The sequence below is a fragment of the Gymnoscopelus braueri genome (assembly GCF_963280865.1).
Source record: "Gymnoscopelus braueri genome assembly, chromosome: 22".
NCBI lineage: Eukaryota > Metazoa > Chordata > Actinopteri > Myctophiformes > Myctophidae > Gymnoscopelus > Gymnoscopelus braueri.
The window spans coordinates 5,915,386-5,932,098 of NC_137624.1; the positions used below are offsets into that span (position 1 = coordinate 5,915,386).

At 41.1% G+C, this 16,713-nt stretch overlaps 1 protein-coding gene across 2 annotated transcripts in view; it reads right to left on the reverse strand.

Moving 5' to 3' along the window:
• Nucleotides 1-1,318: 1,318 nt before the first annotated feature.
• LOC308078731 (GTPase IMAP family member 8-like) overlaps nt 1,319-16,713 on the reverse strand; it is a 61,745-nt gene continuing 46,350 nt past the window's right edge. The window contains exons 6-7 of one of the 2 annotated variants that reach the window (XM_080420041.1): nt 6,775-6,828; nt 1,319-4,817 (exon numbers count right to left, since the gene is read on the reverse strand). In XM_080420041.1, coding sequence (XP_080276167.1) covers nt 2,260-4,817; nt 6,775-6,828 — 2,612 coding nt within the window. In that variant the 3' untranslated portion in view covers nt 1,319-2,259. The remainder of the gene's footprint in view (nt 4,818-6,774; nt 6,829-16,713) is intronic. The other variant, XM_080420040.1, reaches the window with a different exon arrangement.

The window sequence follows — 16,713 nt, forward strand, 5'->3', positions numbered from 1 at the left end:
TAGAGTGGCCGGGTAGAGTGAACTGGAAAACCACAAGGTTCCCAGTTCGATCCCGGGCTGGGGCGCTCCCCTAGAGGAAGTGTCCTTGAGCAAGACGCTGAACCCCTAATTGCTCCCGATGAGCAGGTTGGTGCCTTGCATGGTTTCCTCTGCCATCGGTGTATGAATGTGTGTGTGAATGGGTTAATGGCACAATCAATGTAAAGCGCTTCGGATAGAAGCGCTATATAAATGCACCATTTACCATTTAAATGTATTTAACCATGTTCTCTACACAAGATCTACAAGCTCACAATGCATCGCATTGCGAGCTTGTAGATCTGTAGAGCTTGTGGATTGGGATAGCAGAGATCTGTATTGACAAACCCAGACTCAACGGTGGGAGTTGAAAATGTTTAAAGATGTACTCAAGCTTCCTCAACAGTGTAACTATAATCTAATTAAAAACATTTTCGAACATAATCTGGATTGAATATAGTTACTTATTTTTCATAATGTGATGATGTAATCCCGATTAAATGTTGTTAGTTACTACCCACCCGTGTGAGGTTGGTAAAGTGACAATAGAATAAAACTTAATGTGATGACAAACTGCACACAGAACACATCTGTTGTTATTTTATGTTGATACTGACAGCCATTGAAAATGCTGTGATGTAGCTTTTGTCAAGAAATAACAACTTAAAATCAAAATGATTCTGAAAGTATACTGTATCCATTGTGGTTTTACAGTAATGTAAACTATTAATTTAAAGGACCAATACAGTGTTTTTGCATGTTCCGCAATAGCCAATCTACAAGCTCACAGCACGTAGCATCGTGACGTGTTGTGATCTGGTATATCGGCTATTTTTGAACAGACAAAATATTAAACAGGGCTTAAAGGACCATTTCACCCACTTTCAACCATATCTTCATATAATTGGTCCTCACCAATGCTCATTATAAATTGAAATACAATATAAAATTGGCGTTAAGTGTTTAAACTGTTTTGGAACAGTTTTGATTTACAGTCAACAGAACCATGGTGAAGATTGATCTCAGAGCTGAATACACCCTGGATGGTCTTTAACTCTCCCTTGTCTTCATCGGTGAGGGGACCATCAGGAACAACCAGCAGGAAGGCATGAACACCCTCTGGATCACAGAGAGAGACACAGCTGAATGCATTATGAATCTCTGCCTCCTCAGATGTTTTATGCCAGGCAGGCAGGTCCACCAGGGTCACCCAGCGACCACACACCACCTCCTGTCAAGTATAGCTATTTATAATTGAATAAAAATAAGCTGCATAAAAACATATGCTGCAGATCAAGCTTCTGTCCATGTCTCAAAAGCTATTTATCTGGCTTTTAGTAACCCGACTCCATTGTCAAATGTCAGTAATCTTTTTTCTTTCCTTTTATGTTTTTTAAAGAAGAATCAGCACATGTTTAGTTTGCTTCACTTTCTGCCCTGCCCTAAGACTGTTGTAAACAGAATCAACCTAGTCTATGAGAGAGGTGGAGGGAGAGCAGATAAAATATGAATCAATATTATGTGATATGTTACTGCTATTTTAAGAAGACAACTTTGCATTGAGGCTATTTTAATACATAGGCTACTCGGCCATAGTGTACACATAACACAACTGCCCATCTCACAGAAATAGCTTAAAATCTGTGCAATGAGGAATGAAACATTTTCTACACACTTAGTTTGTATGTATAATTGGGCCAATGTGGTCATCTGGTTGTGATATGATATGGTTGCAGCTGTTTATATGCTTGTTATGGTAAAATATGTGTGATGTCTTAAGAGCTGGGCAATAACAAACAAACAACAACAACAACAACAACAACAACAACAACATTGCGCCGCTTTGTGAGCTTGTAGCGGCTCTTCTCAATATAAAAAAAAAACTATAATTGTTCATTAATTGGAATCAAGGCAAAGTTTTGACATAATTGTGATATTGATTTGAAGTCATATTGGCCAGTCCTAGACTGAAGATTTTGTTCAGAACTTCATATGGAATGTGTGGTTGTGGACATGTGTGCGTGCAGGTGTGCATGCGTGCAGTGTGCAGTGTTTGGGTAGGGTAGTCTGGGTGTATGAATCCCGGCCTGAATTACTGTCCCGTTCCGGCCATGCAGACAGAAAATCAAGGTAATGTAAAATGTAATGTACAATCAAATCATGTGATTAACTAATGAATATGTTACAATCAAAATATTGACGCAATAGATGCTTTTGAATGCTTGTATCATATTAATGATCTCATAATATGGCGCACGTTCCCGTCTCACGCGCCTTTGTCAGTTCCTTAAAGAGAACTTCAAAAATCTCTTTCTCTTTATAAAGTGTTAAGAGCATCTCGTATTTTTCTTTGATTTCACTGGCCTCCTCAGCTTGTTTTCTGGCCTGCTTTTCATATTTCTTCTCCATCGCCTTCAGTTTTCCTTCAAGATCTTTTTCCATTTTGTTTTGTTCTTTTCCCTCTTCTTGTTGTCTGTTTTCATCCTCTTCTTTTCTTTTTTTCTCGTGTTTTTCTCTTTCCGCATTAAATTCGTCCTGAAGTCTTTTCATTTTCTGTCGTTCTTCTTCTCTTCTCTCTTGATCTTCCTGGCTTCTTTTATCCCACCATCCTTCTCTTTCCTTCTCCCAATTTTCTCTTTGTTTTCTCATTTCTTCTTGCTTGTGTCCATCTTTCTCCAAGGCCTCAAGTTTTTCTTTATATTCCTTTTGTTTTGATTCGTCCTCTTCCTTCCTTTTACTCTCCTCCTCTTTTCTTCTTTCCTGTTCTTTCTTCCTCTCCTGATCCACATTCTTTATTTGTTCCTCCTTTTCTTTCAGTTGTTTCTCTCGTATTTCTCTCTCCTTTTCAATTTCAAGTAGCTGCTCTTCCATCTTTCTTCTCATTTCTTGCTTTTCTTCTTCATATTTTTTTGCCAGGGCTTCCATCTCTCTCTTCTTCTCATCATCCTTCTCTTTTAAAATCTTCTCCATTCGTTTTTGAATGGCTGCCTCAGCCTCCTGGAACATCTCTGTGGTGTAACATCCTCCACCACTCACCTCCACCATGTTCTCAACCTTCATCAGCAGATCAAGGACTTGTTTTTGGTCGTTTTCATCATGGTTGTTGAAGACATGGTACCTTCCTCCACAGTCATCAATCAGGTTCTTAAATGAAGCATCTCCCTTGTTTATGAATTCTTCAATTTGTATCTTCTTCAGTGAGTCTCCTCTTGTGAAAAGAATGATGGTGAACTTATTGGAATCCTTTCCAAAGACTTTCTTGAGTAGCTTTAATGTCTCTCTCTCTTCTGGTGTCAGTCGGCCAATTTCTAACACCAACAAGAAGACATGAGGCCCCGGGGACACCAGATTGATGCATTTGATCAGCTCCTCAAGAACCTCTTCGTGGGACAGAGTTGTATCAAACAAACCAGGTGTATCAACTACAACAACACGACGACCATCTACTTCACCAGATGCTTTCTGACAACGCTTGGTGGTAGATAACTGGAAGGGTGCGGATTCAAATACCTCCTTACCCAGAATAGTATTTCCCGAGGCGCTTTTTCCACTGCCTGTCTTCCCTATCAGCACCATCCTTAGGCAATTTCTGCTGTGATTGTCATCATCACCTTGAATACCTTTCACCTGAAATCCAGCTTGTAGCCTGGCGTTGTCTTCTTTCAGTTGTATGACCTTTTTCATCTGGTTCTTGGTAAACATGTCTCTTGTGAAGCAGAGTGGTTTCTCCTCCAGTGGTCTCATCTTTATTACAGCATCCAACACCTCAGGAACTTGTTTTCTGTCCTTAATGTTGAAGACAGTGCATCGGCCTCCACAGCTCTGACGCAGTTGCTGGATGTCTGTGTCTATAGCAAAATCTGTAGTGTTTGGATTTGATTTTACAGTCAACAGAACCATGGTGAAGTCATTGATCTCAGAGCTGAATACACCCTGGATGGACTTTAACTCTCCCTTATCTTCATCGGTGAGGGGACCATCAGGAACAACCAGCAGGAAGGCATGGACACCATCTGGATCACAGAGAGAGACACATCTGAATGCATTGTGCATCCTTGCCTCCTCAGATGTTTCATACATGGCAGGCAGGTCCACCAGGGTCACCCACCGCCCACACACCACGTCCTGTCTCTTCACACACTCTGTAGAGGAACTAGACCCAGGGCTGTACGTCTGACCCAGAATGGTGTTGGCTGCAGCAATCTTCTCAGCTCCTCTTGTGCCACACAGCACCAGGTTCAAAGGAGGGTTGGACTTTGGTGTCATGGTGTCTGGACCTTTAACTAAGTTGAGGTATGTTCCTCTGTTTTCACTCAGAATGCTCTCGATCTTCTCCATCAGTGATGGACGGTTATTTTCAGGCATCCCGTAATGTCTTCCTCCACAGTCTTCAATGGTCTGTTTTATAGAGATGTTTGTTTCATGCCCCTCATATGTTGTGATGACCATTGAGTAGTTAAAGGCTGTTTGATTAAACAAACGCAGGATGATGTTCAGCAGCGTATTTCTGTCTCCCTCAGTGAATTCAGTAGGGTTCAATAAAAGCAGGATCACATTTGGTCCAGGTGAACAAAGAGATGCACATGTCTCCATTTCCTGTCTTAGTGAATCTACTGATCGACTGGCGAGGTCTGTGGTTTTCACTACTCTAACAGACTTTCCCTTCCACTCCCCAACGTCTGTCACACAGAACCTGTTCCACAATCGATACCAAAAAGTACGTTTCCCCAAGATGAAGTTACCAATTGTTGCCTTTTTGCCCTCACTTTTCCCAAGAAGCACAATCCTGAGTCCAGAAGCTACAAAAAAAAACAAGAGTAAAAAGCATTTCAAATTTTTAAAGAAAATGTATTTAGAAATGAATAAGGCATTCTGAGAACTAAAACGGTGCGCTCAGTAGAGCGCAAATCTCCTTCAGGAGGAATGCCCTAATAGTAGCCTTTATCGTCCCCACTGTGAAGCAGTGTGCTGAACTCATCGAACATGAATTAATGCAGGGAGACAAGTGTAATCAAGAGTGATTCACTAAAGTTTAAACCAAACACAAGCTCCCCAGGAAATGGGGTATTGGGTCTTCTTTCATATTTGACAAGCCAAATATCCTATATCACTGCAGACATAATTCATAATTTACCAGTCATGCTTTTTGATGAAGCGCATGGTTATGTTTTATCCAATCCAATCCAATCCACTTTATTTATAAAGCACATTTTAAAACTTGTTCAGGGACAAGGTTAACAAAGTGCTGTACAGAGAAAAACAAATACACTGGGAAAGTTAAAAGACACAAAGACAAAGCAAAACACAGAAGCAAAAATGGTATGGTATGGTATATTAACTTATTTTTATAATGAGGTGTCAATTGTGGTGTCTGATGGGATGATTATTAAGAACAAAGCGGGGATTGCAACTCACTTTTTTAATGCTCCAAAGGTTTATTTCTTTATAACAAACAGCAGATAGTATACAACGTTTCGACCCTTTCGGTCTTTTTCAAGTATAAACAAGAAAATAGGAAATTACATCTTTTTATACAAAAAAAACCCCACACTTTTTTAGATGACCCGCCAGATGGTAATCGATGTTGTGGTTCATGTGTTCAGTGTCACTTTACAGAAAAATTAAACTTTTTCTATCATCCGTCAACGGGGCAAGAGATAAAAATAAGGGGGAAAATAACATGTACAACGAATAATGTAATCTATATGCTCAGGTGTCCATGTGGTAAAGCCTATGTGGGTAAAACAACACGTGATTTAAAAACACGTATTGCTGAACACAGGAGTACAATACGTAATGGGGATGAAAAAAGCCCAGTAGCTTTACATTTTAAAAGGGCACACCACAATGTCTCATCTTTAAGATACCTAGGAATAGAGAAAGTGCATCTTCCGAGACGAGGGGGAGATATAGACAATCTCCTATTGAGGAGGGAAGTATGGTGGATCCATTATCTCAAAACTATGGCAACAACTATGGCAAGTCTTGGTACCGCCCCTGATCCTGGTGATCAGGGGCGGTACCAAGACTTACATGATGGGGGCTGGGTTGGGCTAATAACCAATTTATTCAATTTTGGTATAAAAAATGTAATTTCCTGTTTTCTTGTTTTTACTTGAAAAAGACCGAAAGGGTCGAAACGTTGTATAGCTACTATCTGCTTTTTGTTATAAAGAAATAAACTTTTGGATCATTAAAAAAGTGAGTTGCGAGCCCCGCTTTGTTCTTATTTTACTGTTCCTACAGTTAAGCTCAGCACCAAAGAACGGAGGATGTGCGTTAGCTGTTTTTCTGATGATTTCATTATTTCCATCCATCAAAAGAAAATTAAACCAAGTAAATGCTTTTTTTTAAATTATAGTATTATATTATAGAATCATTTGCATTCATTATGTCCCAAACACGTTTTGTGTGTTGATCTGGAAAGGCAGTGGCCATGGTTATAATTTTGTTACTGTATGAGTAGAACAAGTGAAGTAATTGAAACGAGACAATGTCCTTATTGAGTTAACAAAGATACTGAAAATGAATATATGTCATGGATTTATTATATATTGTTGGAAATATGAGTCATTTGGACCTGACTCAACCTCTAGGATTTGGAGCTCAAGTGTGTACAACTGTATCACATTCAATGATTACAACTACTGTATAAGCTGAGTAGTAACTTCAAATATTCTTGTAGGTATTGCAAAAATATCAAATGTATACAAATAAAGCAGCAGAACATTTCTGATTCAGTTCAGGTTTACTCACTAGTAGGATGTAGTAACTCATAGCTTCGGCTCCGATTCATCACCCCCAAGCTCTCTGCAGCAATTAAGAATTTAGAAAAACACAATTCCATCAATATTCAGAATCACAAACCCAGAACCATTTACAGTATTGGAAATTGCATATTTATACGCATGCAAAAAAACCTGCATGTTTCTTGGCCCAAACTGCATGAGATTAGCATACATTTGGCATGTCTGTACAGGGAGTACATATAACCCATTTCCATTCACATATTGAGGTGACAGGTCATTTAGGTGAACGAGATGTAAAACCCCAAACATATTCAGCCTAGTTTGTACAACAGTCGTGTTCTTTTTGACAAGTGACACCTGAATGGTGGATTACATAGGAAACTAGAAGAAGTGCTCCTTGGAGCACAGGTCTCCACCAGGTCAGGTAGGTTATTGTGGCCTCCTGGTGGCGCTATAATAAGCCAATGTGAAAAGGGGCACCATTTCTTCTTAGGCCTTGCACAGCAATGGGACACTGCATTCATGATTTGAGGCATTTTGTTCCAAAAATGTGTTTAGCTAAATTAGACCTGCTGGTGGCGCTATAACAGGCCAATGTGAAAAGGGTGGCATTTCTTCCTCGGCCTAGTGGGAATGTGTGTGCAAAATTTCACAGAAATCGCACGTTGCATTCATGATTTGAGGCATTTTGTTCAAACGGACCTATCCTGCAAATCTTAGCCAATCAGGATGGAATAAGGAAAATCAGGACACTTACATCTTGATCACATGACTATGCTGTGTACCGATTTGCGTGATTTTTGGACAGAATCTGAATGAGTAATATTAAAAAAAATGTTTTGCACAAATCGGCCTCCTGGTGGCGATATAACAGGCCCATGTGAAAAAACTTGGGGCAGAGGTTCTGAATTGACATCCAGGGAGTGTGTGTGCACAAGATTAGTTTTCCAAAAGTCAGCCTCCTGGTGGTGCTCTAAAAGGCAAATGTGAAAAATGCAGGGCAAAGGTTTTTCCTTGGCCTCTAGAGAGAGTGCGTGCAAAGTTTCACGCAAATCGGTGCAGTTATAGGTAAAAACGTGAATCAGCCTGTTATAGCGCCACCATGAGGCTGATTTAAACATTTTCAAGTGGCATTTGTTCCTCGGCTTAGTGGGAATGTGTGTGCACAATTTCACAGAAATCACATGCTGCGTTGATGATTTGAGGCATTTTGTTCAAAACGAACCAATCCTGCAAACTTTAGAAGCCAATCTTACCCAATCTGGATGGAATAAGGAAAATCAGACAGATCCGTGTTGATCACATGACTATAGAGATACTGTGTACCGACTTGCGTGATGTTTGGATCCAATCTGCAGGAGTAAAATCGGCAAAAATCGGCCTCCTGGTGGCGCTATAACAGGCCCATGTGACAAAACTTGGGGCAGAAGTTCTGAATTGGCATCCAGGGAGTGTGTGTGCACAGTTTTGCAGCGAGCGGGCCAACGGTGACGGAGATTAGCTGGTCACAGACGGAAAATGCCATTTTGTTCAAAACAAGCCACTACTGCAAACTTTAGATGTCAATCTTAGCCAATCAGGATGGAATATGAAAAATCACACATCCGTCTTGATCACATGACTATAGAGATCATGTGTACCGATGTGCGTGAAATTTGGATAAAATCGGAAGGAGTAATATAAGAAAATTGGTTTTACATAAGTCGGCCTCCTGGTGGCGCTATAAAAGACAGATGTGAAAAATGCAGGGCAAAGGTTTTTTCCTTGACCTCTAGGGAGTGCGCTTACAAAGTTTTACACAGATCGGTGCAGTTATAGGTAAAAACACAAATCGGCCTGTTATAGCGCCACCATGAGGCTGATTTGAAAATGTTCAAGTGACATTTCTTCCTGGGCATAGTGGAAATATTCGTGGAAAATTTCAAGGAAATTGCATGCTGTGTTCATGATTTGAGGCATTTTGTTCAAAACGGAGCACTCCTACAAACTTTGGAAGCCATTTTTTGCCAATCAGGATGGAATATGAAAAATCTGAAAGACATGTTTCGTTTAATGACTATAGAGATACTGTGTACCGATTTGCGGGATTTTTGGACAAAATCTGTAGGAGTACTGTCAAAAAATATGTTTTGCACAAATCGGCCTCCTGATGACGCTATAAAATGCCCATGTGAAAAATTTGGGGCAGAGGTTCTGCTGTGGCATCCAGGGAGTGTGTGTGCACAGTTTCACTGCTAGCAAGCCAACGGTGCCGGAGATTAGCTGTCCACAGACAGAATGACGGACACACGGACGGACGGACGGACGGACAGGGGGTAAAACATACTCTCTCGCCATGCCTTTCGGCCTGGCGGAGACAATAACATAACCCTAACCCTAAAACCGAAATGAAGTAACAAAAAAACCCAATAACCGAGGGGACACATGCACGCACGCTGCGCGCCCACCCGCTCCTGCCTAGGCCCAGGCTATACTAGCGTTCTGGCTGAGCCACTGGTCCCGCATATGCAGGCTTTAAAAATAGGACATCCAAAGTGTGTGTGTGCGTATATGCGAGTGTGTGCGAAGAAGGCAAAGCGCGAATGCACACACACACACACACACACACATACACACACACACACACACACACACACACACACACACACACACACACACACACACACACACACACACACACAAGCACACAAGCACACACACAGGGAGAGACACGTGAGGATACACACGCACTATAGACGCACACACACACACATTCTATGACAGCAAAGTGATGTTTGAATCTTTAATTAGCAGTATTTGCAACACCTGTGTGATTTGCTTCGAGTGGCGCTGGCATATTGAAATGAATGCACAGGGATTTAGCACTGGTCCTCTAGTTCTTATAGCTGACTTAAATAAACATTTCAAGAGATGGAGCCCACACTGTTTCTCCAGGAACAGTACTTATCTAGCTCTTACTATTCTTCATTCTTTATTTTTTGATTTGATTTGATTTGATTTGATTTGATTTGATTTGATTTGATTTGATTTGATTTGATTTGATTTGATAATTTATGGTACAAATTCACAGAGGTGCACAGTACAGTATATATCAGGACATCACAAAAAGTCCAAGAACTTATTTCCGTTGAGGTCCCACATAAATGATTGATTGATTGATGTACTTTATTTAGTAAGACATGAGAACATCAGTACATGGAAGTACAAATTACATGGAATTAATTACATGGAAATACAAGGTCTACTAAACTGGGAGACTCATTAAGCACTGAGCTTGTTTAAGATGAGATCCCCATGCACACAAATCATGATGACATATAAGAGACAGACAGATATACACAATACTATACAGAATGCCATACAATCTGGTATACTGGTATGAAGAGTGAAAAAGTGAACAAGAGCAGAAAAAGAAATAGGGGGGGGGGGGGGGGGTAGGGGGGTAGGTTAAGACTTAGACAGGGGCCATTTTCGAATTGCAGCCTCCTGAAGGTGTATCTTTAGGGCAGTTTTGAAAGTGAGTAGGGTTTTACACTCCTTTACTCCTTTTGGTAGGGCATTCCACAACACAGGGGGATCCCAATGTTGTGGTGTATCTTGAAGACCAGGCCCATAGCAAGTTGCTGTACTCTGTCCTCAACCCTAAGCCATCCAATCCTAGCAAAATGAGCAGGGGTTAGATGGGTTTTTGATTGAGGCCAAGAAGTAGCCTTACTAGTTGTCTCCGCCAGGCCGAAAGGCATGGCGAGAGAGTATGTTTTCCACCCCGTCCGTCCGTGTGTCCGTGTGTGTGTGTGTCCGTCCGTCCGTCCGTCTGTGACCAGCTAATCTCCGGTGCCGTTGTCTTGATCGCAGCGAAACTGTGCACACACACTCCCTGGATGCCAATTCAGAACCTTTGCCCCAAATTTTTCTCATGGTCCTTTTATAGCGCCACCAGGAGGCCGATTTGTGTGAAACATATTTTTTGACAGTACTCCTACAGATTTGGTCCAAAGATCACGCAAATCGGTACACAGTATCTCTATAGTCATTAAACGAAACAAGTCTTTCAGATTTCTCATATTCCATCCTGATTGGCTAAAAATGTCTTCCAAAGTTTGCAGGAGTGCTCCGTTTTGAACAAAATGCCTCAAATCATGAACACAGAATGCAATTTCCGTGAAATTTTGCACGCACATTCCCGTTAGGCCGAGGAAGAACTACCATTTGAAAATGTTCAAATCAGCCTCATGGTGGCGCTATAACAGGCCGATTCGGGTTTTTACCTATAATTGCACCGATCTGTGTAAAACTTTGTATGCACACTCCCTAGAGGTCAAGGAAAAACCTTTGCCCTGCATTTTTCACATCTGCCTTTTATAGCGCCACCAGGAGGCCAACTTATGTAAAACACATTATTTTATACTACTCCTTCCAATTTTATCAAAATTTCACGCAAATCGGTACACATGATCTCTATAGTCATGTGATCACGACGGATGTGTTTGATTTTTCATATTCCATACTGTCCAATTGCGCTCAAACTTTGCACGCACATTCACATTATGTTGAGGAACAAATGCCACCCTTTTAACATTGGCCTGTTATAGCGCCACCAACAGGTCTAATTTAGCGAAACACATGTTTTTAACAAAATGCCTCAAATCATGAATGCAGTCAGTGTCCGATTGTCGTGCAAGGCCTAAGAAGAAATGGCACCCTTTTCACGTTGGCCTATTATAGCGCCACCAGGAGGCCACAATAGCCTACCTGACCTGGCGGAGACCTGTGCTCCGAGGAGCACTTTTTCTAGTTTGTTTTGGGATGTTTGGAGCCTTGTTTTTAAGGCCTTGGAGGTGTTGTGTTGTGATACCATGAAGTGCATGCATAATCATAATAACCTTGCACAACAAGATAGGCACGATACGGACATACACAAGGTACAATCATGATTTTCGTGAGGCATCACTGTTTTGTTTCACTGAGAGCTGGTTAAAGCCATCACAACCAGACTCACTCTATGAAGTCCCCGGATTCACTCTGGTACGACTGGACAGAGGTGGAGGGAGGGGTTACGGCGGTGTATGTGTGTACATAAATGATCTCTGGTGTCGATCCTTCACCGTCAAACTTAGGATATGCGATGATCCCAACGTGGAGATCCTAGGCATGACTTTAAGACCCTTCTATCTTCCCCGCGAATTTGGGTGCATTTTACTTTTTCTAGTATATGTGCCTCCTAAAGGGCCAGGAAGAGCTGCACAAGCAGCAAAAACCACTGCTGACTGTGTGCACGGACTGCAACTGCAGTATCCAGAGGCACCAGCAATCGTGCTGGGAGACTTAAATCAGTGCTATCTGGACACCGTGCTGCCGGGATTTGAACAATATGTTAAGGATGCGACGAGGAAAAATAACATTCTGGACAAGTGTTATGTGAACATTCCACATGCATATGTTGCCACGGTTGGGCCGCCTATATTGACCTCTGATCACAACGTTGTGTGCATGACTCCAGTTTATAAGTCAAAACTGAAGAGAGGAAAGGTGGAGAAGAAAGTAGTTAGGACATGGACAAATGAAAGCAAGGAACAACTAAAAGCATGCCTGGACTGTACAGATTGGGACACTTTTAGAGATGGTTCATTGGACGAAATAACCACAGTTACAAATGATTACATTAATTTTTGTGTACAGCTGGTTGTTCCTACAAAAGAAATTAAAATCTATCCGAACAATAAATCTTATGTGACCAAGGACATAAAGAATGTTATTAATGAAAGGAAAACAGCCTTCATAAACAAAGATTTCGGTGCACTTAAATTGACAGAAAAAAAGCTAAAAACTAAAATGAGGCAGGCAAAATTGGCACATAGACAGCATCTAGAGGATGCGTTTAAAGCCAATAATCACAAAAAGGCGTGGGATACTATGAAATCCATGACAGGAATGTCATCCCCAACCAAACCTATTGTGACAGACAATGAACTTGGCTTTGCCAATGACCTAAATACTTTCTATGCCAGATTCGAATCATTAGGTGATTCCTCTAAGTGCACTGAAATACTGAAGGCTGTAACACCTGCCCCCTCAGACAGAATTATCATCACTGAAGAGGATGTCAGGAGAGTGTTTCGGTGTACTAACACAAGGAAAGCTAATGGGCCGGATGAGTGCAGTGCTTTTCTCCTCAAAAACTTTGCATCTGAGTTGGCTCCTGTGTGGCAACCAATATTTCAAACCTCTGTAGATACACACATAATTCCTCTGTGTTGGAAAACCTCGCACATAAAACCACTACCCAAAATCCGATGTCCAAAAGAACATAAGGATTATAGACCCATAGCTCTCACTTCAGTGACCATGAAATCACTGGAAAGAATACTGTTGCAACATCTTGTAAGTATAACTAAAGACAAATTTGACCCCTGTCAGTTTGCTTATAAGAAAGGTTGCGGTACAGAGGACGCGGTTGTCACACTGGTCCACTTCATTACAAAACACCTAGATAAGTCTAACAAGAATCATGCAAGGGTGCTGTTCTTAGACTTCTCTTCAGCCTTCAATACAATACAGTCTGATATTCTGGTGACAAAGATGGTACAGTTGGAACTGAATCCATACTTAATTCACTGGTATGCTTCCTTCCTTACGAACAGAGTACAGAGGGTGAAAGTGAACAAAACCCTCTCCTCAGCATTAACTACTAATGTTGGTGCTCCCCAGGGTTGTGTAAGCTCAGCTGTACTTTTCACCCTTTATACTGACAGCTGTCGTACTGAGGAATGTCTGTCTGAATGTCGCACTGACAAACCAGACCAATACATTCTAAAGTACTCTGATGATACAGTTTTGATTTCTCTTTTGGATAGTTCCAGTGATCCTGGACTGCACCAACACAGAGTAAATAAGGTGGTGGAGTGGAGTGATAACAACGCTCTTATCATTAACACAAAAAAGACAGAGGAGATTGTTTTTGGTGCCCCACTAGAGATACACAGATCCCCCATTACTATTCATAGTGAACAGATCAACCAGGTATGTTCGTATACATACCTGGTTGATTGAGGAGTAGTAATTGACCACCTTCTGTCATGGAAAGACCAGATTGAATCAGTGGGTAAGAAGACAAAGCAAAGAGTCTATTTCCTTCGCCGCCTGAGATCTTTTGGTGCTAGTAGACAGATTCTTCTTTTGTTTTTCACTTCTGTTATTATGAGTGTTCTGCAGTACTGTAGTACCACCTGGTATGGATGTCTGTCTGTAGCCTTAAAGTCACAACTGCTGCAGCAACTGAACATTTGTTCAAAGATTGTTGGACAACCACTTCAGAGGCTCTATACATCTACGTATAATGACAGTATGATAAGGTTGGCAAGGAATATCACTTCAAACACTAGCCATGCTTTGTATGGAGAATATAGGTTGCTGCCTTCAGGAAGGAGATACAGTGTTCCTACATACAATAAGGTCAAACTGAAGAGGTCCTTTGTCCATCAGACGACATTGAGGCTTAATCAGGAGTTGTAGGCTTGGGGTAGGCTGAGAGGTGGACATTGCTCTTGTCTTTGTATGTCTTTATGTATGTATTCTGTTCTGTTTTGTTTTCTTGTGTCATGTCAAATGTGTGTACTGTTTATTGTTTATTGTTGCATACATGGCTGCTGGGTCGCAAGACAAATTTCAGTGTGAACTGACAATAAAGTATTATCGTATCGTATCGTATTGTATGAGGGCCCCTGCAAGAATCTTCAGAGTATTCTTACTGACTAGACGTCCAATCCTATACAAAAAGCGTATTCTTTGGTTTACCTTTTTGATCACTCTTTCTGCGTTTTTGTTACTGGAGAGGTTTGCCTCCAAGATGGAACCCAGGTAGGTAATTTCCTCCTTTCTTGTGATAACATCATCACCCACTTTGATCGTGAAACTCTCATCCTTGCTAAGGTTAGAACTGGACCCAAAGAGGATGGATTCAGTTTTACCCAGGTGTAATGATAGTTTGTTGTCGGAGAGCCAGATGCAGATCTTGTTGAGTTCAGAGCTGAGAGTTTTTTCAACCTGCAGCCTGTCCCTGTCCGAGACCAGCAGAGCCGAGTCATCTGCGAACAGGAACAGTTTGCAGTCGCAAGCTGAAGACATATCGTTCACATATATCAGGAACAGTAAAGGTCCTAGTATACTTCCTTGCGGAACACCACAAGTCACTGGGAGGGGAGGGGACTGGGTGCCGTTTACTTCCACCACTTGCTCCCTCCCTTCCAGGTAGGATCTCATCCAGCTCACCGATGTATCATCAAAACCTATTGCTTTGAGCTTATCGATCATAATTGGGTAATTAACGGTGTCAAAGGCCTTCTGGAGGTCCAGCATGACCCTGCCGCAATATTTGCCATTGTCGACATCTTGTTTGATAGAGTCGTTCAAATAGAGAAGGCATGTGTCAGTGGAGTGGTTTGTTCTGAAACCAGATTGGAATTTGTAAATTAGATTTTTCTCGGCAAGATACTTATCAACCTGTTCATAGACTATTTGTTCCATGACTTTCGAGATGGAGCTAAGAAAAGAAATAGGGCGGTAGTTGCCAGGGTCTAATTGGTTTCCTTTTTTGTACAGAGGGGTCACCCTTGCTTTTTTGAAGTCGTTAGGGACCCGTCCCTGTATGATGGAGAGGTTTATTATGTGAGTAATGATTGGAGCAAATAACATCATGGTTTATAACTACTGTATCAACACACTTGCCATTCTACCTTAACTAAATTAAAATCATTGCAACAACAGCACTCAACAACATAGACATTCATAAAAAACAAAGCACAATAGACAAATAAATACAAAGAATATTACATTTATCGCACCCAATAACAGCCATACAACAAGACCAATGCAGACCAACCAGGGGCCCCTGACTCTAATTTAACTTGCCCATCAGCCAATTTTTCAACATCTTTTTAAAACTATTAAGTGACTGTGCAAATTGTATTTCATGTGCGATTTTGTTCCACTCCTCTGCCCCTGTGTATTGGAATGAGCTTTTACCTACCTTGTTTTTTAATTTTGGTGGTTTAAGATCAGCTACACTAGCCCTTGTGTTCACACTGTGGTAGTCACTAACGTTCTGAAAATAACCTTTAAAATAATTTGGACATTGGTCTTTTAAAATGTTATAGACCATAATAAGTCTCAGTTGTTTTATTCTGTCTTCCACGGGGAGCCAATTTAATTCTTTAAAATAGTTATGGCCAATATGGCTTCTTGGGGAGAGGTAGACTACCCTCATTAATTTATTTTGGGCTGTCTGTAGTTTGTCTTTTTATTTTATTTTTTATATGCCACAAAATGGCATTGGACTAATGCTGAGGCCAGTGTCCTCATGGTGGATTTATCAAGGAATTTGGCTATCCTAGCTAGGAACTTAGTCCTTGCATGGACTGAGAGAGCCATCGACTCACCATTTATACTCTGATCTAATATGCAGCCTAGATAGGTAACTGAAGTTTTCTCCTGTAGTTGTACTCCGTTACATCCGACTGAAAAGTTGGACACCTCCCTTAACTTGTGCTTTGAAGCAAAGACGATACATTCAGATTTACCCAAGTGCAGGGATAACTTGTTATCACTTAACCATCTGTTGACTTTTTTTTACTCGTTTTCAAGCGAGAGACTAACTGATTCTAGGCACTCTCCTGTCACCAGTAATGCGGAATCATCTACATACAAAAATAAAGGACATGGCTGCATCCATGTCATTAATGTACAACAAAAATAATAAAGGACCTATTATGCCTATTATGCTAAAGGACCTATCTGAAAGGTAAGATTGTATCAATGACAGAGCCTCCCTTTTAAAACCTATGGCCTTTAATTTATATAATAAAATCTGGTGATTCACTGTGTCGAAGGCCTTCTGGAGGTCAAGCCATTCCACAGTACCTGCCTCCGTCAACTTCCTTTTTGATCAGGT